Raw genomic sequence first — 21818 nt, 5'->3', positions numbered from 1 at the left:
GGGCAGCAGGGAGGCTGACCTGGCTTCTCCTCCCTCAGGGTGAAGCTCAGTGGTAGGGGTGGGGGGCAGCGTAGGGGAAAGCTCACAATGCTGTGGCCTGTGCTTAATCCCTTTTGTGGATAAAGGGGTGGTTGTTTTTCCACTGCTTCCTTCTTTCATCAGCACTGACCTCACTCGGAGAAGAGGAAGCCCATACTAGACTAGCCTTTCCTTCAGGCTTGGAAGGCTCCTTGGCAATTACAGGAAGATATAGTTGATTATCAAAGCTCTGTAGTCAGGAAGGTATATGCTGTTGTTGGCATGGATGGCTTTTCCTGTTGGCATGGATGAGGGATTAGTTGATTAAGCCCAGACAGCCTGTCTCTCTCACTAGCTGGTCCGCCCCATCATCTCTGCAGGCTCCACTCCAGGTGCCAGGGTCATGGTCAAACAGAACACAACTCCTGTCTCCCTTTATCTCCCCTGTCCCAGGGCTGTTGTAAACAATCCCAGGCTGCACTTCAGGAGGGGGCGAGGCTGGTCTTTGATCCCCTGCTTTCCTGGGTCTGACAAACAAACCAAACAAACGACAATGGGCTGCTGTTTTAAAGCCTTGCTGACGTAAGCAGGTGCCACCAAGCCCTGGGCACATTCTGCTCCTGAGGGGAGCCAGTGGGAGAGACAAGCCCCCAGGGGTTGTAACAGTCCTGACTGAGGTGCAGGGAGACTAAATTACTCGTGCAGTGTTCCACAGGGTATCTGCAACAGAGCTGGGAGTTGCAGGCAGGGTTCCCAAGTCCTAGCTAGATATGGAAGGTAGAGGCTGTTGTTGGAGTGAATCACTTTTCCTGTTGGCACGGATGAGAGATTAATTGATCAAGCCCAGAGAGACCATCTCTCTCACTAGCTGGTCCGCCCCATCAGGGTGGGAGCCAGCTGAGTCTCGTGATGGGGCTTTACCCCTCTGCACCCACAGCCGGGAACATGGACCCTACATGGCCTGGCCCTGGGAGCTCCTGTTCTATGCAGGATGCGGCAGGAGCAGGGGTGGGTCTGGCTCAGAGCATTGCACAGCCCCGAACTGGTTCTGTATGGAGAACAGAGTGGATCGTGCGCAGCCTGTTGGCAGGACTCGTGGGGAACTCTAGTCCTAGCATGGCAGCCAGCTCCCCTGCTGTGTCTGGCTTCCCTGAAAAGCATTCACACTGCAAACCTTCTCTGCTGAGAGCCTGACACCCTTCCCTTATCACAGGGGCAGGGAGGGTCATGCTAGCCAATGTTATTAGCACTAGGCCTTCTGCTGTCCTTGGCAATTGCCCACTCCTAGCAGCCCCTTCTCAATCATTCTCGTGGCTCTTCTCTGAACACTCTCCAATGTATCAACATCATTCTTGAGCTGTGGACCCCAGAACTGGACATAGGATTCCATCAGCGCCCACCCCAGTGCCAAATACAGAGGGGATAGAACCTCCTTCTCCTACTCAACATTCCCCGGTATAAACACCCAAGGATCACATTAGCCTTTTAACCACGGTGTCACACTGGGAGCTCATATCAGCTGATTATCCACCCTGACCCCAAAGTCTTTTTCAGAATCACCATTTCCCATGATAGAGTCCCCATCCTTTAAGTACAGCCTACGTACGTTCTTCCTAAATGTATGCCTTTACATTGGGCCATATTGAAACGGATAGTGTTTGCTTGTGCCCAGCTTATCAAGCAATCCAGATTGCTCTCAGTCAGTAAATCCCCCAACCTTTGTGTCAGTGGCCAACTTTATCAGTGCTGATTTTATGTTTTTTCCAGCAGGTCATTCATAAAAGTGTTAAATGGCATTGAGCTAAGAATTGGTCCCTGCAAGACCCTACTAGAAACATACCTGCTCTATGATGATTCCCCATTTACAGTTAAATATTGAGACCTATTAGTTAGCCAGTTTTGAATCCATTGAATATGCGCTGTGTTTATTTTGTATTATTCAAGGTTCTTAATCAAAATGTTGAGCTGTACCAAGTCAATGCCTGATTGACATCTAAGCATATTACATCAGCATTTCCACCTTTATCAGCCAAACTTGTCATTTCATCAAAAATGTTACCAAATTAGGTTGACAGGATCTATTTCCCATAAATCCATGTTGATTGGCATTAATTACTTTACCTTTCTTCAATTTTTTATTAATCAAGTCCCGTATCAGCTGTTCCAATCTTTTACCTGGGATCGGTGTCAGGCTGACCTGCCTATAATTATGTAGGTGGCCCTGTTTACCCTTTCTAAATGTTGGCAGGATTGGTCTGTGGCAGTCATTGCAGATTTCAGAGTAGCAGCCGTGTTAGTCTGTATTCGCAAAAAGAAAAGGAATACTTGTGGCACCTTAGAGACTAACCAATTTATTTGAGCATAAGCTTTCATGAGTTACAGCTCACTTCATCGGATGCATAAAGTGGAAAGTACAGTGAGGAGATTTTATATATACACACAGACCATTGCAGAGTGAGCATCTAGAAGCACCTAGGATGCTCCTTGTTATCTCCAGCTATGTAATCCTCCAAAGCTTGGGGCACTTTGGCTGAAATCAGAGAAGCTACACACTGCTTTCTCCAGCTAGAATCCCTCCAGTCCCAATAACCCTCCTCCACTGCAGCACACCTGGCCGAGATCTTCACCAGCAGCAGGAATTAAGTGAAGGAGGCTATTTTGTTTTCTGATAAAGACACTAAAGCTTAACGAGCTCAGCATTTCCCGAAGGGGAACAAACTCTCAGGCATGTTAACAAGTGCCTATCTCTTCCTGGTACTGCCCATGTCAGCTGAACATAGATGGGCTATGGTATGTTCAGCTGTGGGGCTATGGTAAGCCCCTGGGAGCGCTGTCAGATGGAGCCCAACATTCAGGGTGGCATTTTCAAAAATGCTCATCGTACAGCCGCTTAGCGCAGTGGGGTCCTGGCCCATGACCAGGGCTCTTAAGTGCTATGGAAATACATAAGTGAGGCCAACGCTGAGTGCTTAGGAAAATCCCAAATCTTTACTGCCCCTTTCTGATAAATCCAGACCCCGTCTCTGGCAGCTTCAGCCCACCTCCCTGAACTACACAGATCCCACTAGGGAATATTCATCTGTAGCCCAGACAGCTACAGTCAGCATAGCAGAGGGAGCCACTCTGGAGCTATTCAGTTTTTCGTAAGTTCAGGGATTCACATTTATGTCCAATTCTGAGCTTCTCTCCAGAGTTTGCTGTCCGCTGTCCTGCTGCCTCCCAGGGACCTTTGTCCCATATCACTGGTCACTTCTACGTGACCTGGCCAAGAACTCACTTGGATTGTTCCCCCAACGTCCCCTCACTCAGCTCACCGCTCTCCACCAATCACCTGCAGGGACACCGGTAGGAAATTCGTTTCAGCACCAGGCATATTGAACTTTGATCCAATGCAAGGTAAACATTTTGATTTCTCCAAACTGGGGGGCACTCGAGTCCTTGGCTGCTTGTGTCTGTCCAGGGAGCAGCTAAGGCTACAGGGGACTTTCTTTGCGCTGTGCTTGGCCAGAGGTCATGACCTCATCTCTTGGTTGCAAGCCTTGCTGCTTTTCCCCGGGTGGCTATGGGATCTGCCTGGGGCCACGGTTTAGAGCATCTCTCAACCCCAGCCTGCCCTTTGTCCTCACACACCTTAAATCTCCTCCAGGCCCTGCTCATGTCCTCCTGCGGCCTCCTCAACCCCACATTCACCCCACCCCCATCCAATACAAGACAGCTTAAGAGCAGTTTGGTTGCTTGTCGCTCTGGCCAGGACACCTCCCTCCGCTGACTCCCCATTTTCCACCACATCCAACTCCTTGTCATTGTCCTCCCCTTCAGATCCCCTCCTGGCTCTGTGCCTCCCTGCTTAGCTACTCTAATCTCCCCCTCTCTGTTTTCCCAGCCATGCCCTGAGACAGGGGTGAGGGAGGCAGAGGGGTGTATTCTTGGGGGGCTGGGAGGTTGTCTCCCGACACCGATCCAGTTCCAGGTTTGCATGTGTTTGCCGAAGCGCCCTAGAGAGCAGCTCCTCATGCACTGAGGCTCCCAGGGCAAGCCTTCCTGCGGCCCAGCTTAAAGGAATTCCTGGCCCCCACCCCAGCCTGCATTAGCCAGTCCCACTAGTAACTCCTCCCTATGCGAGAGAAAGGAGTCTAACCCCAGCTGCCCCCATCAGAGCACCTGCTCCTGAAGCCCCACCCACAAGCCTTTGCTCTGCTGAGAGGCAGCCTTTATAGGGGCCCTAATGGGTTCCAGCTGCTAACCAGGCTTTGTGCTCTCCTAGTGGCCAGATGGACCCTTTTCTGACCCCTCGGTGGGGAGGGGGCTGTGAGCCACACAGCAGAAGGGCTGGGGGTGGAGAATAGAGGGGTTACTTGCCTGAGTCACTGCAGTGGCTGGAAGCGTAGTGGAGATGTTGGGACTGGGCTACATGTCAGCCTAGGGGGGTCTGACCCGTGTGACCTCGTGGCCCGATGACAGAGACACAGATGAACAGTGGAACCACGTCCCTCCTATGAAACCCCCAGCCCCACCCAAACAAGTCTGTAAAATGAGTAATGGGGAGAGACTCATCCCCATCACTAAGGAAAGGAGCCCCAACCTGGAGCCATTTGTACAATTTCCCCCGAACCCTGGGGTTTCAGACCCCGGTCTCCAGATGCCACCTGGCAAAACCTAAACCCAACCAGCCCTCCAGGGACAATCCCACCCACCCTGCTTCTGCTCAGAAGTGAACAAGGATGGGGTTGTTCCCAGGCCCTTGTTCGCTGGATTGTCTTCTCTAGCCACACTGCAATCCAGCAGGGACCCAGGGTGCAAACAGAGCCGCCCAGCTTTGACAGGCGCTTCATTAATAATCCCAGCATTCCCAGACGCTGCTGAAAACTGAGGGACGGCATCAGTAGGGAGTGGAAAGCAGGCCGCGAGGGAAAGGTTAGGAGCCAAGAAGTCTCTGCTTAGCAGAGGGCAGGAGCCAGCTGTCCCCTGGAGAGAACCCCCAGCTGCTATGGATGGGCAGCCCCAGAACTGCAGGCTGTGGACCAGATGAAAGCACACACAGTGAGTTAGTCAGTGTCGGCCTGGAACAGGCTCTGTTAGGGCTTCATGAGGCTCTGTTAGGGCTTCATGGGGCTCCTTCCCATGATCCCCCTCCCCACTCAGAGCAGTAGCGGCCTGTGTGTGACTCTAAGGAGGGATCTGTGCGATCGCCGTGTCTGTGATGGTGCTGGCAGCTGTGGCTCTGGGCGCCCCGAGCAGAGGACAGCAGAGAGGTACTGTGTGCACTCCCTTGCTGCTGGGACCTTCCACTGCCTGCCCAGTTCCCTGGGTAAACTGGAGCAGCTTGGGGAGTGCTTTAATTTACACTAGCTGCCAAGCAGCTGGGGATCAGCACAGGTGCAGGGAGCCCTGGCCACACCCTCTTCCCCCCCACAGCTCCCCACATCAACAGCTGAGAGGTGGGATGGTGTAGGAGCCACTCTTTCTTTGTCACCAGAGGGACACTGTTCCAAGGACTCTGGCTGGCTTTAGAGCTCAAGCAGCATCAAGTGGCCCTAACACAGGGAATTGAGACCAAAAGATTGCCAGCTCCAGCAGGGATTTCCCCTGGGCTCCCCCAGGCAACAGGAATTGGAATGCCTTGGTCCTCCCATTCAGTTATACATAAGACTGGCCAGACTGGGTCAGACCAAAGGTCCATCTAGCTCAGTATCCTGTCTTCTGACAGTGGCCAGTGCCAGCTGTTCTCTAATCCTTCCCAGGATTATTCGCCTTTATATTATACCCCACCGCCTACCCTTGGGAGCTCCCAACGACTGCTTTAACCACTGACACTACCATGTGAACATACCCATCTTCCTTGTCCCCCACCCCATTCCCGCTCTGCTGGTTTATCCGCCTGCTGCACCTGGTGGCGTGTGAGTAGCAGGGATTGTCGTTGGAATGCTGGGTTGTCTCTGCTCATGCCCATTTGGTGTGTGAGATACAACTGATCAGTGGCTGTACTTGGGCACGTCCAACGGGATCACCAGGGTGAGACTCGAGGGCTGGGCCATGATAACAGCTATGAATTTCTCCACTGTTTTGATCCTAATCTCCAGGAGCTCAGGCCCGTAGCGTGTTACATAACACCCAGGTCCGTGGTTAATCTCCCTTCCCCTCCACCCCATGCTCTTTGGTTTCACGTTCCCCTCTGTTTTGGAAAGTGGCTGTAATCTGCACTCAGATCCCAGCCAGACTTTCGCACGGGGGCCCTAGCTTTATAAGCCGAACCAAAGCCCTGCACCCAGACCGCTCCAGCCCTGGGGGGGGGGGGGGGGGACGCCTGACCTGAGTCCTGATTCTCCAGTTGCTGAAGCAATCAGTCCCCTTTCTCCCACCCCCAGACAGCTCTGGAGCTCACCAGAGCCCACATGGTTAATCCTCTGGTAGCAGCCCTGCCATCCCCGCCTCCCTGCGATTGGCTAGGAGGACTCAGGCTCAGCCTTCTAGTTCTCCCTGCTGCTGCGGGTGGGGAAGAGGACAGGCCCAGCCAGACCCAGGCACCCAGCTGCTGTGCTCTGTGGGGCAAGAAGCGGGTGCTTGCCCCCCATGGCGGGCAGACTCAGGGGCTCTTGGATTTTCCCCTTGTTCTTGGCTGGGTTAATTCAGCCTAACCAGGGAGAGGAGAAACAGAAGGTAAGAGGAAATCCCACCGGAGAACGGTGTGCGTGCAGGGTCGGTGCTCTGGCATGATGCTGTTGGGTCCCAGGGGGCACGCGGGGGTCGGGAGGGCATCTTTCATCTCTGTCTGGGGGGGGTCTCTCCCCATTACTCATCAGGAGAGATGGACGCAAACTGGATCTGGGTTTCAATGCCCCAAAGTTCTGGTGTGTTGGGATCTGGGCTGGGGGGCAGAGGTCTTGGGGTGAACAGCTCCCCCCAGAAAGGGCCTGTTTGCAAATGTGGAGCAGAATTCCCATTTCTAATGGGTGTTTGCCTCATGGGGCTTGGTCTGGGCCAATTCCTGTTCTCAGCAGGCAAACATGGGGAATGCACTGATTTGCTGGAGGGAGAAAGGGGTAATTTCTCATTCCCCTCTCTCAGATGATTCCCTCTTTCCCTTCCGCCTAACTGGGGTTCACTCATTTAAATACATGGCGTTAGTGCAGGGACACAGACTTTTCTTCTCCCTGCTCCCCACCTACCACTGTGGCAGCTCACCCCATTTCAGGGTGAAGTTTCCTTTTGGTGTGTGCAGAGTCCTGGGGTCCCTGGGAATGATTATTCCATGGAGCCTGGCTGCTTGAGGATCGTAGAGGAAGACATCTAATCAGTGTCATTGTCTCAGTTGCTTAAGTGAGCAGGGATCCTTGCTTGGAAACATGGTTCAAGTTACACTGGGAACAAGTCTGGCAGCTCTCAGCTTGATCTCTAAGAGGCCACGTCATGAAGCCAGCACACAGGTCAACATGACTGGCAAGCTCTGCGCAGGCCAGCCCCAGGACTGGACTAGCGGGGAGCGGAGGGTGGTACGGCCAGAGTGAGGGGCATCAGAAGAGCAGTGGGAGGTGCCCAGGGAGGCAGGAGGGTCCGGTGGTTAGTGCGCAAGCCTAGGACTTAAGTTGCATTGGCAGAGCTCAGTGGGGAAGGCTAGCTGGGTGTTTGTCTCTCGCAGGGCTATCAGCTCCCAAAACAGGGCTTACGTGAGAGTTGAGTGCTGCATAATTCCTGGCTGCTCCTCTGCATCACCCATCCATTGCCTGGGAAATGACTGTGATGCCACAAGCCCGGATGGTGGCGTCTTGGACTGAATCAGAGGAGCTGGGTGGAAAGGGGGAAAGCTACCAACGTTTGGCTCCCACTGTTAACCCTGTTTTGTCTGTCCGCCTGTGTGTGGAGGCTGCCTTGCCCTCCTGCTGGCAGAGGATGGGAGGGAGATGGCAGGGGGAGATAATTCTAGACGCCCCAGGGTGTAGGGCGGAAGGGCTGCAGGGTGATGAAGTGTGAGATAGGTGCACTGACACATCAGTGTTGGACATGGGGGAAATGCATGCCAGTCTGCATGAGATAATTAGATACAATTATTGCAGCAGTCCTTAGTCTCCCCTACACCTTCTGTAGGTAGCACGTCAAACCCCGGTCAGGAATCATGGCCCCCACCAAAAGACATATAATGAAATGGTGGTCCTCCCACCAAGAGAACTCACATTCTGAAACGATGGTGAGAGGCAACAGATAGATCTGACAGACAGGGGCTGCAACTGTGAGATGGTTGTGAGGAGCACAGCAAACAGCAGTCACATTACGGTTATATAAAACGCGTTCACCGACGTTAAGCTGGCACGTATCAGTGCTCTGAGTGCATCTTGCCTTCTGAGAACACGAAAGTGAACCAAAATGCCAACTGAGCAAACAACTTAAGAACTCAGGGAGTTCAGAGTTGAGGTTATATGTACAAAAGCCCCAAACATTGGAAGGTTTTAGAGCCATGACTATTTCTTCACTTCTTTGATGCAGAGGGGAAGTAAAGGCAGCTCTAAAAAATAATAAAATATATAACAAATGGAGAAAAGGGGAAGTAGATAGTAATGAATATAAATCAAAAGCTAGGAATTGTAGAAAATCAATAAGGGAAGCAAAGAGGCACAAGGAGAAATTTATGGCCAGCAGAGTCAGGGACAGTAAGGAGTTTTTAAAGTATGTTAGGAACAAAAAGAATCCTGATAATGGTATTGGTCCATTACTAGATGGAAATGGTACAATTATTAATAATTACTCAGAAAAGGCAAAAGTGTTCAATAAATATTTCTGTTCTGTGTTTGGGGATTAAACAAATATTGTAGTCATATTTTATGATAACACTCTTTCTATTCCACTAGTATCTCAGGAGGATGTTAAATAGCAGCTACTAGCGTTAGACATTTTTAAGTCAGCACGTCCAGATATCTTTCACCCAAGAGTTTTAAAAGAGCTGGCTGAAAAGCTTGCTGGACTGTTAAAGCTGATTTTTAATAAGACTTGGAACACTGGGAAAGTTCCAGAATATTGGAAGAAAAGGGTAAACGGGATCATCTGGGTAATTATAGGCCTTTCAGTCTGACATAGATCCCAAACAAGATAATGGAGCAGCTGATAAGCCTTGGATTAATAAGCATTAAAAGAGGATAATTTAATTAATGCAACTCAGCATGGGTTTACGGAGAACAGACCCTATCAGACAAACTTGATTTTTTAAAATTTGATTACAGTTTTGCTTGATAAAGATAATAGTGTTGACGCAATATACTTAGACTTCTGTAAGCCATTTGCCTCGGTACCACATAACATTTTGATTAAAAACACCAGAAAGATATAAAATTAACACGGCATACATTAAATGGATTAAAAGCTGGCTAACAGGTCTCAAAATGTAACAAAGAATCCTAATCAAACGGGTGTGTTTCTGGTGGTGTCCCACAGGGTCTAGTTCTTGGCCCTGAGCTATTTAACATTTTTATCAAGGTGTGGAAGAAAACATAAAATCATCACTGATAAAAGTTTGCAAAAAGAAAAGGAGTACTTGTGGCACCTTAGAGACTAACCCATTTATTTGAGCATAAGCTTTCGTGAGCTACAGCCGATGAAGTAAGCTGTAGCTCACGAAAGCTTATGCTCAAATAAATGGGTTAGTCTCTAAGGTGCCACAAGTACTCCTTTTCTTTTTGAGAATATAGACTAACACGGCTGTTACTCTGAAACCTGATAAAAGTTTGCAGATAACAGAAAAATTGGGGGGGTGGTAAATAATGAAGAGGACAAGTCACTAATTCAGAGTGATCTGGATCACTTGATGAACAGGGCACAAGCATTTTAATATGGCTAAATGTAAACGTATCCATCTAGGAACAAAGAACGTAAGCTACACTTACAGGATGGGGGACTCTATCCTGGGAAACAGGGACTCTGAAAAAGATTTGGGGGTCTTGGTGGATAATCCACTGAATGTGAGCTTTGGGCAAAAGGGCTAATGCGATCCTCGGATGCATAAAAAGGGGAATCTTGAGTAGTAGAGAGGTGGGTTTACCTCTGTATGTGGCATTAGTGTGACTGCTGCTGGAATCCTGTGTCCAGTTCCGGTGTCGACAATTCAAGAAGGATGGTGACAAATTGGAGAGGGTTCAGAGAAGAGCCACGAGAATGACTAAAAGATCAGAAAACCTGCCTAATGGTGGTAAACTCAAAGAGCTCAATCTATTTTGCTTAACAAAGAGAAGGTGAAGGGGTGACTTGATTTACAGTCTAGAAGCATCTACAAATATTGAATAATGGGCTCTTCAATCTAACGGAGAAAGGTGTATCACTACCCAGCAGAGGGAAGTTGAAGCTAGACAAATTCAGACTGCAAATAAGATGCACATTTTAAACAGTGAGAGTAATTAACCATTGGAGAAGGTCAGATTAGATGATCACAATGGTCCCTTCTGGCCTTGGAATCTATGAATCTGTGCTCTTTGTCGGCTTGGCCGTTGGCATGGGTAGTTACCCTATGTTGCTGTGATTGTATAAACTAGACATACATTTGCAAGACCCAACTTACTGGAAAAACTTGTGGCCTTGGAGCATAATCATTAGGCTTAAGAATTAACACCTCATTGAGGTGAATGGGCGTTCATGCCTCCCAGAGCTGCTGTTTCAGACACAGGGAATCCATTCTGCATTGGTTACACTCAGGTCACTGTGGGAAGGTTTCCTTCACAGCCTGAAGGGCTAGGCACTTCATGCTTACATAAGAAGAATTGGAACCCATCTTATAGGCCAGCTCCGGTCCATGGGCTGTGTGCTTGGCATTTCAATCCTGGAGTCTGCAGGAGCAGGTTTCCCTTCCTGAGACCCTCTGGGGAGCTGTAGGGACTGGGGCAGGCAATCTCTCTTGCCAGGGCCCTTCCCCTTCCAGGTGAGCCGCTAGACTTGCTGCTTTTGTTTCTCATCTTGATGAGAAAGGTCTCTTCCCCTCTCTGTGTCTCTCTAAATCTCTCCTGGTGAATAGGGATCCTGGGCCACCTTGGGGCACAGTTTGGCTCCCTGCTCTCTGAGCCAGCAGCTCCACCTGACACACATGGCTGAGTGGGATCCTAGTAACAGTCTGTTTCTAGGTGACAGATACTCAGCCAGGAGCCAGGCAGTGAGGAGTAGCAAGCCAGTGTGAATCCCTCGGACAGCAATCCTTCTACTGAGCAATCTCCCTTGGCCCTTCTTACACGTACAGGAGGGGGCAGCCAGCACCACCTCCTTTCTAAGGCCCTTCCTCTCCCATCCCTGCAGAAGAAGCAGAGGGGCCAGCGTGAGCGGGTCAGCTCCTCTTCCTGCACAGGAGCGAGCAGCAATAGAAAGAGGCGCAGGGTTGACACTGTTGACATACTGTGGCTATTTTTGGTCCTTTCCCCTCCCCACCTGTGGTTCTGTGGCTGCTGCTTGGGTAGAATAAACACGCTAGCAGCTGCAGCCCTGGAAAGTCAGAGGCGCTGGGTGGGAGGCCGGTGCATGTCAAACCCGATTTCTGAGACTCCAGGGGGATGAGCACACCGTGCGAGAGCCTGGCATTGGCTGCTGGCTCTATTTGGTCTGGGAAGAGTCTCTGCGTGAGAAACCCTGACCAGGCGATCCACGGAGCCCAGCCACGGCTGTCAGAGACAAATCCTATCAGGGGGCTGGAACAATTTATATAGTGGGGGTGCTGAGAGCCATTGACTCAAACTAACCCTGCATATGATGGAAACCACTTCAAGCCAGGGGGTTCAATAACACCCCTAGTTCCAGCACCTATGAATCCTACCCCTTAACGCGATCTGCAGCAGACCCACAGTGGTAGAGGCACGCCCATGGATCGGTTAGGGTTCACCTCTTTAGAACACAAAGGAGAATATAAACTAGGGGTTAACTCCCAAGAGTGCCCCCTGCTTGACTGTTAATGCGTGCCTCGATAAGCCAGGCCTGTTTGCAGGGAGCAGGGGTGTAACGAAAGCGGAGGGCAGCGTTCAAACAGAGGGAACCACGGAGAAGATTTTCCTCTCACCAGTAGAACATATCGGCTAACCCAGCTTTCCATGTGACAACCACCATCTTGGCCAACACTCCAGGGAGTGCCATGGGGCTGCACCAGCTCTGGGGAGGAGCGCACGGTGTGGCCCGGAACATACACTTCCCGGTGGGTCACCAGAGCTTTGCTCTCTCTGGGAATGCACCAAATGGCATGGAATCGCAAAGCCCTTTTCTGGGGCAGGGGATGGTGTCCCACTGGGCCCCTTCCCCTCCCTAAACTGGATGTTGCCCCTCTGCAGATTCCTCGGAAGAGAGGGGTGGAGGCTGGCTGGAGGGGGCAGGAGCTAAGGGAGCATGTGAATGAAGAGAAGAAGTGGAGAAAGGAGGCTGAGGACAGGAGCAGAGGAATGAAATAACGATTGTGAGGCCAGCGAGGAGGTGGAGGAGATCAAGGGAAGGGCGGCAGTGAAGGCAGGATGCAGGGGTTGAGGAGGAGGTGAGAAGGACTGGGAGGAAAGAAAGAGGAAGGATTGAAGTAGATCATCCCTGGATCCAAACCTCCTGGTGATTGGTGGTGGGGGCTGGGTTCAGATTCCAAAAGCGGATCAGAACCTCACGGCTGTCTCCTCCCTCGCCTGAGCCGAACCAAACGTGGCCACACTGGAGGATCCCAGCAGCGTGCCTTGGCCCCTGCTGGTCAGAGCGGGTGAAGGGGAAGCCAGGAGAGGAACTGGGAGATGTGGAGCTCCTTGGGGAAACAGTAAAACCTAAAGAAGCTAGTTAATCGCTGGTCGTCAGACCTTGTTCCTTGCCTCTCTCCAGCCCTGCCCCTTCCCACGTGCCCTACCTGGCTGTTTTCCAGGTGGACTGTTACAACTCGGTGGAGGGAACAATCTACAAGTATGGGGCCCTCACCTTAGACGGAGAGGAGTACATCCCCTTTGGGAAGTACAAAGGGAAGATGATCCTCTTTGTGAACGTGGCTACCTACTGAGGACTCACCATGCAGTACCTGGGTAAGATCCCCTGCCCAGAGGAACGGGGAGAGGATTGTGCTGGAGTCTGGGATAGCCACCTCTGTGCACCTCAGGACACTGGGGGGGGGGTACCCTGGCACAGGCCAAAGAGAAAAGGAAGGTTGTGAAATGAAAGAGGACGTGGCAATGAGGGGGCAGGGGGGAGGGCGGGGAATCCTCACGGGTGCAGGGGTCAGGTCGGGGTGTTCGGGGGCAGATGGAGGGGAGGAGCCATGGCCAGGGCATGCCTGGGCTCCAGAGATTCCCCTTTGCCACAACGCTTTAACGGAGACAGGGAGAGAGAGAGATGACAGCATGAGCAGGGATTCAAGCACAGACAGGGCCCAAGTCCCAGGAGACCCATGCTGCTGTCAGGAGGACTGAGGGGAGGCTGACGCGCGGGCGTGGAGCTCGCTACTGCTGACGGAGAATGCCAGGACTTCTGCCCCTGAGGCCTGACCGATGCAGAGTGATCCTGGCCTCCGAGTCCTGGGAGAAGCACAGAACTGGAGCCCTCTTCTGCCTCCCCCGTGCTTCGGATTCCCAGCCAGGTGTGTTGCTGTCACAAACGGGTGCCGTCTCCAACGCCAGCCGGCTGCTTGGCGACACCGCCTGTGGCCAGACACCGGGGGAGCAGCTCCCATCTATTGCTGTGGTAACCTGTCTCTGGTTGGGTTTTCCTGTGTGCAGAATTGAATGCACTACAGAATGAGCTGGCGTCGCATGGACTCATCATCCTGGGCTTCCCCAGCAACCAATTTGGCAAACAAGAACCTGGCGAGAACTCCGAAATCCTCCCCGCGCTGAAGTGAGTAGATGGCTGAGTGACGCAGGGGCCTGAGATCCCTTGCGGGGGCAGGGGCAGGGTGGCTGCCCTGGCTTCCACCTGGGCTGGAAGAGGGGGGGAAACAGGCAGTGCATAGTCAAGCGGATACACTGGAGATCAGTAACAACAATGGGACTGACTCCCTATTGCGTGTCTGAACCCCCGCAAAGCCCCAGGGTAATTACAGCCAGCCGCCCCGCACAGTATCTGACAGGGGTGCAGGTGTGTAGATCAGCATTGAGCCAAGCCCAGTGCAGTTAGCGTGGGGCAGGAATGCAAAAGGACCATTCCTGCTTGACCCCAGCCACTAAGCAGGTGGTTTTGGGTCCCGTCCTTTAGATGCAGTTGCTGCAATCTGATAACTTGTGGCACCTTACAGATTAACCAATTTATTTGAGCATAAGCTTTCGTGAGCTGTAGCTCACTTCATCCGATGAAGCTCACGAAAGCTTATGCTCAAATAAATTGGTTAGTCTCTAAGGTGCCACAAGTACTCCTTTTCTTTTTGCGAATACAGACTAACACGGCTGTTACTCTGAAATCTGATAACTGCGTGCTGACCCTGCAGGCTGCATCCCCCATGGCCCAGGCTCCTCCCTGCTGCTTGTGATGTCGGGGAAATGCGGTTGAGGCCCCATCACACTAGCAATTGAAGCAGCATCAGTGTGACAGTACACAGGAGTGATTTAAAAATGGTTCCAGCCCACACAGCCTGCGTGGGCGCGTAGACCAGTAACCATTTAGAAAACTGTTTACAAGCCTGGCTGTTGACCAGGTTGCTGCTGTGTCTAGAACGTGGGTTAAGCCTGGCTTCTGCCGGCCGGGCAGCATGTATGGGCAGGAGCAGCAGTTTCATCACTGTCTCCATGTTAGGTGAAGATGGGCTCCAGAGGCTCCTTTGAACCAGAACCTGACTCTTCTCTCCCTTTGATTTCAGATACGTCCGGCCTGGGGGCGGCTTTGTCCCAAATTTCCAGCTTTTTCAAAAAGGGGATGTGAACGGGGAAGAGGAGCAGAAGTTCTACACCTTCCTGAAGGTGCGTGCCTGCAAACACCCTGCCCTGAGCCCAATCCTCAAGGTTTGGGGAGCACTAGATGGGGACAGATTAGCTTTTCCCAGCACACAGTGTCATTGATGCTTGTCCTTTGCTCTCCTTGCAGAACTCCTGCCCTCCTGTGGTGGAAAGCTTCGGTGACCCCAAAAGGCTCTTCTGGGAGCCCCTGAAGATCCACGACATCAAGTGGAACTTTGAGAAGTTCTTGGTTGGCCCGACTGGGCGGCCCGTGATGAGGTGGGGTCCCAGGACAAACTTGGCCATGGTGAAGAATGACATCATAGATTATATGAAGCGGCAGGTCTTTGGTCAGAGGAGGCAGCCCCTGATCAGAGAAGACTAATGTAGAGATGTCAGCGGTTGGGTGGGGTGGGACTCAAAGCTTTATCCACAGCCAAAAATTTCCATGCAATGCATCCAAAGAGCTGAATCCCTTGATACAAAATCCCTTCTGCTATGACACCAATATGGGTAGAATCTCCCAGGAAAGGTACCAGTCTCTACAGCCTAGTTTGCATGCATACTTGTGCTACTCTGTAGAGACAGGCCCTGACTGTCACTCCCTATAGACAGACCAGTCCTGCAACACATTTGGGGGAAACACAGTTGCCTAAAATGACACTTGATTTATGACAGTCACCTCTCTCCAGGTGGCATCACCTCCCCACGCTGCACCTGCCTGCCATCCTTAACCTGCCCTTCTCCACTGCCACCCATTCTGTTCTGGAGAGATTCATTATTAGCCTAGCTTCCCACTTCCTAGAGAAATACGGACAGGGGAAATCTCAGTGGAGGGGAAAGACCCTTCGCAAGTACAGAGACCAGCCCTCCCCGCTGCTCCCTCAGGAATAGACTCATGCTGAAAGCCACCCATCACTATTTATTTAGCAGTCCAGCCCTCCTCCCTTAGAACTGATCTCGCTGTATATTTGCCGTTGCTATCCCCGTAAATTGGGCTGCTCCTGCTCTTGTCCCGGACCTGGCAGGAGAGCCCTCGGTGATGGAGGGACTTGGATGCTTGGATAATGTGCATTGTCCCACCCCTCCCCACAAAGCCTCCCACACCTGGAATGTGCCCCTTGGAATCTCTCCTGCAGCCCTCAGCTCCCTACAGGGCGAGTTCTCTCTAGCTGCTGTGGCTTAGTGTGTAATCTTGGGCGTGCGTGAGAGCAGGGCATGGGCTCTGGGTGCTAGGAGAATGCATCACCATGAAGGTTAGGTCTGAAAGCCCCCAAAGGGTGGACCTGTCCCAAGCCTGCATGGGTGTAGAGTGGCCCTTCCAGTGCATTCAAGCTGCTCTGCAGTTTCCTGTGCAGGGATGTGCTCTCCTCTCTCCCCCAGGAACCCAGCTTCTCCTCCCACGCCCCCGCAGCCTGTGTAGAGCTGTAGAAATGCAAAATAAACACCTGTGCAAACGTTCAAGGGGGCGCTTGGTTTTTAAGGAGTTTTGGGGGGTTTCCTTTCAACCAGGAGGGAAGGGCATGAACCAGCGAGTCCATCTGGCACTTGATCCTGCTAGGCCCCAGCTCTTGGTTCCCAGTCATTGCCTTCTCCCCTGGGCTCCTGTCATCCCAGGCATGAGACACTACACAGATGAGCCCATGGACAAGGGCCCTTGAGACACTGCAAGTGCCAGGGGACCCAGCGCCCTGGGGTCCTCACACTACTTGTGACAGCAACAGGGGATCCGCTGGCTTGGGTAGAGAGCTCTGTGGTACTAATGCCCCCAGCCTCCCAGGGAGCGAGGGTGTCTCTGTCTCTCAGTACCTGATGTCCAACCTGCCTCTTCCTGTTTATCACAAACCCTCCCACCACACAGCATCAAAGGACTCCCCTTCCTCAGCCATGGGGCTGAACCCACCCATGCCCCACACCAGCTGGCAGAGCAGATTGGGGCAGGCCCCAGACTGGGTCCAGAGCCGCCCCAGTCAGATGGCTCTGACCTCACATTTGGGCAGAAGCGCACAGCCCTTTCCCTGCCATAGGTGCTTCTGTGGCCCCCCATCATGGAGTACCGCAGTCTTCAATAGACTTGCCCTCAGTACAGGTGCTCTAATCCCCATTTCACAGATGGGGCACTGAGGCACAGAGAGACTAAGTGACTTGCTCAAGGTCCCATAAGAAGTCTGCGGCAGAGTCCCAGACTCACCCCAACCACTGGCCTCTCCTTCTCGTGGGCTGGTGCAGGGAGAGCTCCCTTCCGCTCCTGTTTCAATCTAAGCCACTCGCTGGACAGGTGATCACAAGAAGCACTGAGGCTGCGGACGTGCTTGGGGGTCCCTACTGGCAGCCCTAGGCGGAGTGGGGCTGTGTCCACCCTGGGACAGATACTGGCTGAGGGGGCTGGGGTGACATTGTGCCTTGCTCTTCCATCTCCACCTGTACAGCTAGTAGCAGGCCTGGCCCAGGGCAACATGGATAGCTCTTCTCCCAAAAAAGGAACCCCCCCACCCTCCAGCCACTATCCCATTATCTGCTCATGCAAAAGCACCCCCCCCCACACACACACTCCCCATCTGAATTCCCTATGCACAGTGGGGAGATGGGCACCCCAATCAGCTCCCTGCAGTAGCAGATGATATGCATGTAGGGCACAAGGGAGTTGTTTCTGGCCAGGGAAGCTTGGCAATTGCTAGTTAAGAAGCACAGTGATCAAGAATTTTCTGTAGTATCTGGCTGGTGAATCTTGCCCATATGCTCAGGGTTTAGCTGATCGCCATATTTGGAGTCGGGAAGGAATTTTCCTCCAGGGCAGGTTGGAAGAGGCCCTGGAGGTTTTTCGCCTTCCTCTGTAGCATGGGGCATGGGTCACTTGCTGGAGGATTCTCTGCTCCTTGAAGTCTTTAAACCACGATTTGAGGACTTCAATAGCACAGACATAGGTGAGAGGTTTTTCGCAGGAGTGGTGGGTGAAATTCTGTGGCCTGCGTTGTGCAGGAGGTCAGACTAGATGATCATAATGGTCCCTTCTGACCTAAATATCTATGAATCTAAGAGCAAAACTCTGCTGGCAATTCAGTTTAGGATGCCAGCCTAACACACCGTTTTTGCTCCAAGACAGGAACCCTTTGCTAGGCATCACCACTGTCTGAGAACAAAAGGAGACAAAGCAAACCCACAGTGGACAATGGCTGGGGTGGAAAATCTCCAGATAGTTTATTACGGAGTATTGCAAAGGAATAGTTATTGTTACAATTCATCATACTTTTTCTGCACAGAAACAAACCAACCAACCTGTGTCATAGATCTGTACACGCGTCTCTGGGGTATATGTTTGCCCCTGGGGGAATATTGTTGTTTTCCAGGATATTGGCTATACAGGGTGCATTTCAAAACCTAGGCTGAGTGGCTGGATTTGTATCAGTTTAAAAGGTTAGCATGTCTGGGCAAAATGGATGGTGAAACATCCCAAATATATGGAAATGGTCTTCTCCATGTGGGAAACCCATGGGGCTTGGGGTGAGAAAAACTAGCCCCCTCACCCCTTTTCAGCTGCAATAATAGCATGGTTCACCATGTGTCGTAAACACAGTGCTAGCAGCTAGAAAAGAAGCCCAGAGCTAGAGCTTTAAGGTTGGCTTTTCGCATACAAGAAACCAGCCAAGATTTACATGGACCCAGGCCTAGATACAGAGCTGTACGGAACAGGATTTAACTCATGTGAACAGGGAACTGAAGGGACAGGGAGCAACCAGAACAAAGGAACAAGAGGCTGCGTTGTTTAGGAGCCACACTGAAAAAAAACAGACACGGGGTGGTAGGTGCAGAACTGGACAGTCACAGGAAGCCAGCAGGACCTGAGGGGACCCACAGAGCTAAGTGACTGAAGTCAGGGTAGATCAAATCATGGAGCGTTTCACACACACGCATGTTAGTTACAGTCTTCACTCACTGTAAACTATAGAGCCGTATTCACAGGAATAGTACAGCCAGCCTCTAGAGCTGGGGTTTTGTTATTCTCCCTCTGGTCTTGGCCAGGCAGGACAAATTTTGAGCCAGAAGAGTAGGTCTATTAATTCAGAGGCAGAAGCAGACTCAAATCTCTACATATGGACTAGCCCCGAGAAGCGGACAAGGAACCGCTTCTATTAGCCTGGGTTACACTGGTAGCCTTGTCTTCAAAAACCCATGGCCAAATCCTGCTTGCTTTGTGCGTGTGAACAGTGCCTGCAAAGCCCATGGGGCCGCTGACATGAACCAGACAAACAGAGGCCAGCTCACTAAATACAGCGCTGTTAGATTGACAGTATGAAACCCTCAAGTCACATGCCCGTGATGGCCAGGTACAGGTTCTTGGGGACACAGGTGCCATGTTATCACAGACAACCGTCCAGTTAATGGCTGGTGGGCGAATGCACCCCATGGATTGCAATATGTGCAGTGCAGAGTCAGCGAACAGACAGAGCTATCAGCTGGCCTCCCGTACTGCAAGCTCCCCTGGGGTTTAAGTTCACACCCTCTGGTCGACGTAGCAGATTTAAATAGAGATCATGGGGAGGGTGTGTACACACAGACAGGTGTTATATTAAAATATCTACCAGTATGGACAAGCACATTTCTGCACAAACAATACAAAACCCAAACTACTTAGAATAGGAGTCTGGCCTTCACCCCTGCTTTGGACTGATGAAGCGTGAGTGATTTCGGGAGCTGGGGGTGCTCCATCATACTGCTCATTTCCTGAATTTACCTGCCTGTGTCCTAGGATTGTCCAGGGTTACGATGACTCACAGCACCTCCCTCTGATGGGGTTAGTCCCTTTCCAGGGATGGTCAGCATCTGGAGGGGACCAGAGTCCATTCACATCCCAGAAAGTAAACCCAAGCAGGTGGAGTAGGGGAGGAAAGGGTGAGGGGCAATAAGCTGGGTGTTTTCTCTGTAGGGCAGATGGGGGTGAAAAGTTCCTCTTCTCCCCTTCCCTTCAGGTTATTGTTCAACAGTACAGAGAACGGCAGAGATCTGCCCCACTGTTCCCCAGAACTAGCCCATGCAGCTAACAGGGAATTGGAGGAACTGAGGGAAGTGACGTCCACAAGAAAGGAGAGGCAAGAGCCCCCCAAAGTACACATTACCATTTGCATGTCAACATTAACATACAGCACATTAATTACAGACCACAGTACACTGCACACACAACAGACACATTAGCCTCTTCAGGGAGACCAAGGGGAACTCCCCAGCACCCGGGGGATCAGAACCCTGGCCATTCCTTTCCTGTCCTCAGACCTTGTTTCGTTGTTATTTTTTTCTTTGGAAGACCTATCACCCCTTCAAAGCCACTGCTGGTACTAAACTGCAAGTACTCAAAGCCTCTGGTTCAGCATACCTCAGCACTTTGCCTGCAATCAGGGCTTGCAACAGCTACCCCAGGGAGTCTGCGGAGCAGGGCAAGCCCAGGGGCATGTTGCAGTGGGATAAAACAGGACGGAGAAGAACAGGTCTGCCTGGGCCCACAAACGAACTCATGTCTATTGTTTGCTACTTCCATCAGGTTTTCTTCCTCTCCCTCGGGTCCCCAGTTCAGCAAGGTAGTTAAGCACACGTTTGCCTTTGAGCAGGTGAGAGGTCCCACGGACTTCAAAGTGCGTCTGATGTTAGACAGGTGTTTAAAGTACCTTGCTGAATCAGGCCCTAAAATATTAGCTCATTACTGAAAGGCGGCTCATCAGCTCTGCTTTGGGGATGTGGGAGAAGAGGGGCAAAGTTCACAGCCTGCTCCCTGGGAGCAATAAAGGCAGGGTTATTGCACACCATAGGCCTGTGGCTCCCTGATAACTCAGAGACTGGACTGTGAGGTCAATCTAATAAGAGAATGAGGGTTGCCACATCTTATCTAGACAGCGAGTGTGTATGTGTATGTATGTACAGAGGCCTGGGCAGTATCTACATGGTGCAAGTTCTACATTCCAGAGTTTCAATGGAGAGTCGAGACACATTTACATTTGGCCCCTGGACTCGGGACACTTTAAAAGCCATTCAAGCCAGAGTGCTCACTTTAGTCCTAGAGAGTGTTCACAGGTAAATGATATGAACCAATGGATTCAGTTTAGCTTCAGCTTGGCTTCTTTTTAACTATGAAAAGAACACACACAATTAAACCCTTTCCCCCACCCATCTATCCAGGGTACCAGATGTCTGTTCAGCAGGCCTCCCTGTACAGAGCTCTGCTTGTCATGGGATTGCATAGGGGCGGTTCTCCCACCTACACTATTCGACGGGAAAAGTCTCTAGGGTCAGCCAGCAAACATGTTACAATACAAAACCAGGCTGCAGGAAAATCCTCCACTGAAGACTGTTGAAACGTAGGGAATGGGAGGCTGCTGCAGAACGCAAGCTCCCCTCTTAGCTGAAGAAGAAGAAGGAAGGCTGGGAATCAAATTAAAATCAAAGCGACGTGACTAGGAACAAGATAACCACGCATGGCCATTTGCACAACCCCTGTAGGCAGGGCTCCCAGTCGGGATTCCAGGGAAGCCCCCGCGCTACTTGCTCCTCAGCAGCTCCTAAGGGCATGGGGCGTTCGCTCTTCAGCGGCTCCCGAGGGAGGCATTCCAGCCCGTCAAGGCTCTGCTGTTATATACAGAGTGTGTGAACAGGGATAACTAGCAGGAGGCAGGTTCTATATACACACAGGCGTGCACACTCCCCGCCCCACTCTTCTTCTGACATTAGCCCACAGCTAAACCGGCCTTTGGTTTTTTGGTAACCCAAGCCCTGCAGGTTCTGAAAGACAGAAAGCACACCCACATCGCGTAAGTATTGCTCCGGTCTCCTTGCATACTCGCTATTTAGAGCCATTTTTAAACAGAGCACAACAGCATCCCGTGTTATTCCCACATGCTGGGCCAGAGGGCAGTTGGGGGCCATCTCAGGCTTTTAGTGAACTTTACTGTCAACTTGGAGACAGGTGTTTCCACGCTCCTG

General features: G+C 51.6%; 2 protein-coding genes across 4 annotated transcripts in view; one reads left to right on the top strand and one right to left on the bottom strand.

Annotated features, from left to right (window-relative positions):
* The first annotated feature begins 6484 nt into the window (after positions 1-6484).
* Positions 6485-16316, top strand: GPX3 (glutathione peroxidase 3). The gene is made up of 5 exons (XM_073355315.2): positions 6485-6675; positions 12860-13013; positions 13704-13821; positions 14777-14876; positions 15001-16316. Exons 1-5 carry the CDS (start codon positions 6589-6591, stop codon positions 15235-15237), a joined length of 696 nt encoding a protein of 231 aa, XP_073211416.1. The 5' UTR covers positions 6485-6588; the 3' UTR covers positions 15238-16316.
* A 1696-nt stretch (positions 16317-18012) lies between these two features.
* The window catches only part of TNIP1 (TNFAIP3 interacting protein 1), a 48331-nt gene continuing 44525 nt past the window's right edge, over positions 18013-21818 (bottom strand). For all 3 annotated transcript variants that reach the window (XM_073355313.2, XM_073355312.2, XM_073355314.2), the window contains exon 18: positions 18013-21617. In XM_073355313.2, coding sequence (XP_073211414.1) covers positions 21574-21617 — 44 coding nt within the window. In that variant the 3' untranslated portion in view covers positions 18013-21573. The remainder of the gene's footprint in view (positions 21618-21818) is intronic.

This window comes from Lepidochelys kempii, chromosome 8 (assembly GCF_965140285.1).
Source record: "Lepidochelys kempii isolate rLepKem1 chromosome 8, rLepKem1.hap1, whole genome shotgun sequence".
Classification (NCBI taxonomy): Eukaryota; Metazoa; Chordata; order Testudines; family Cheloniidae; genus Lepidochelys; species Lepidochelys kempii.
Note: the sequence above shows the minus strand (reverse complement) of the source record. Positions and strands in the feature narration are given on the sequence as shown.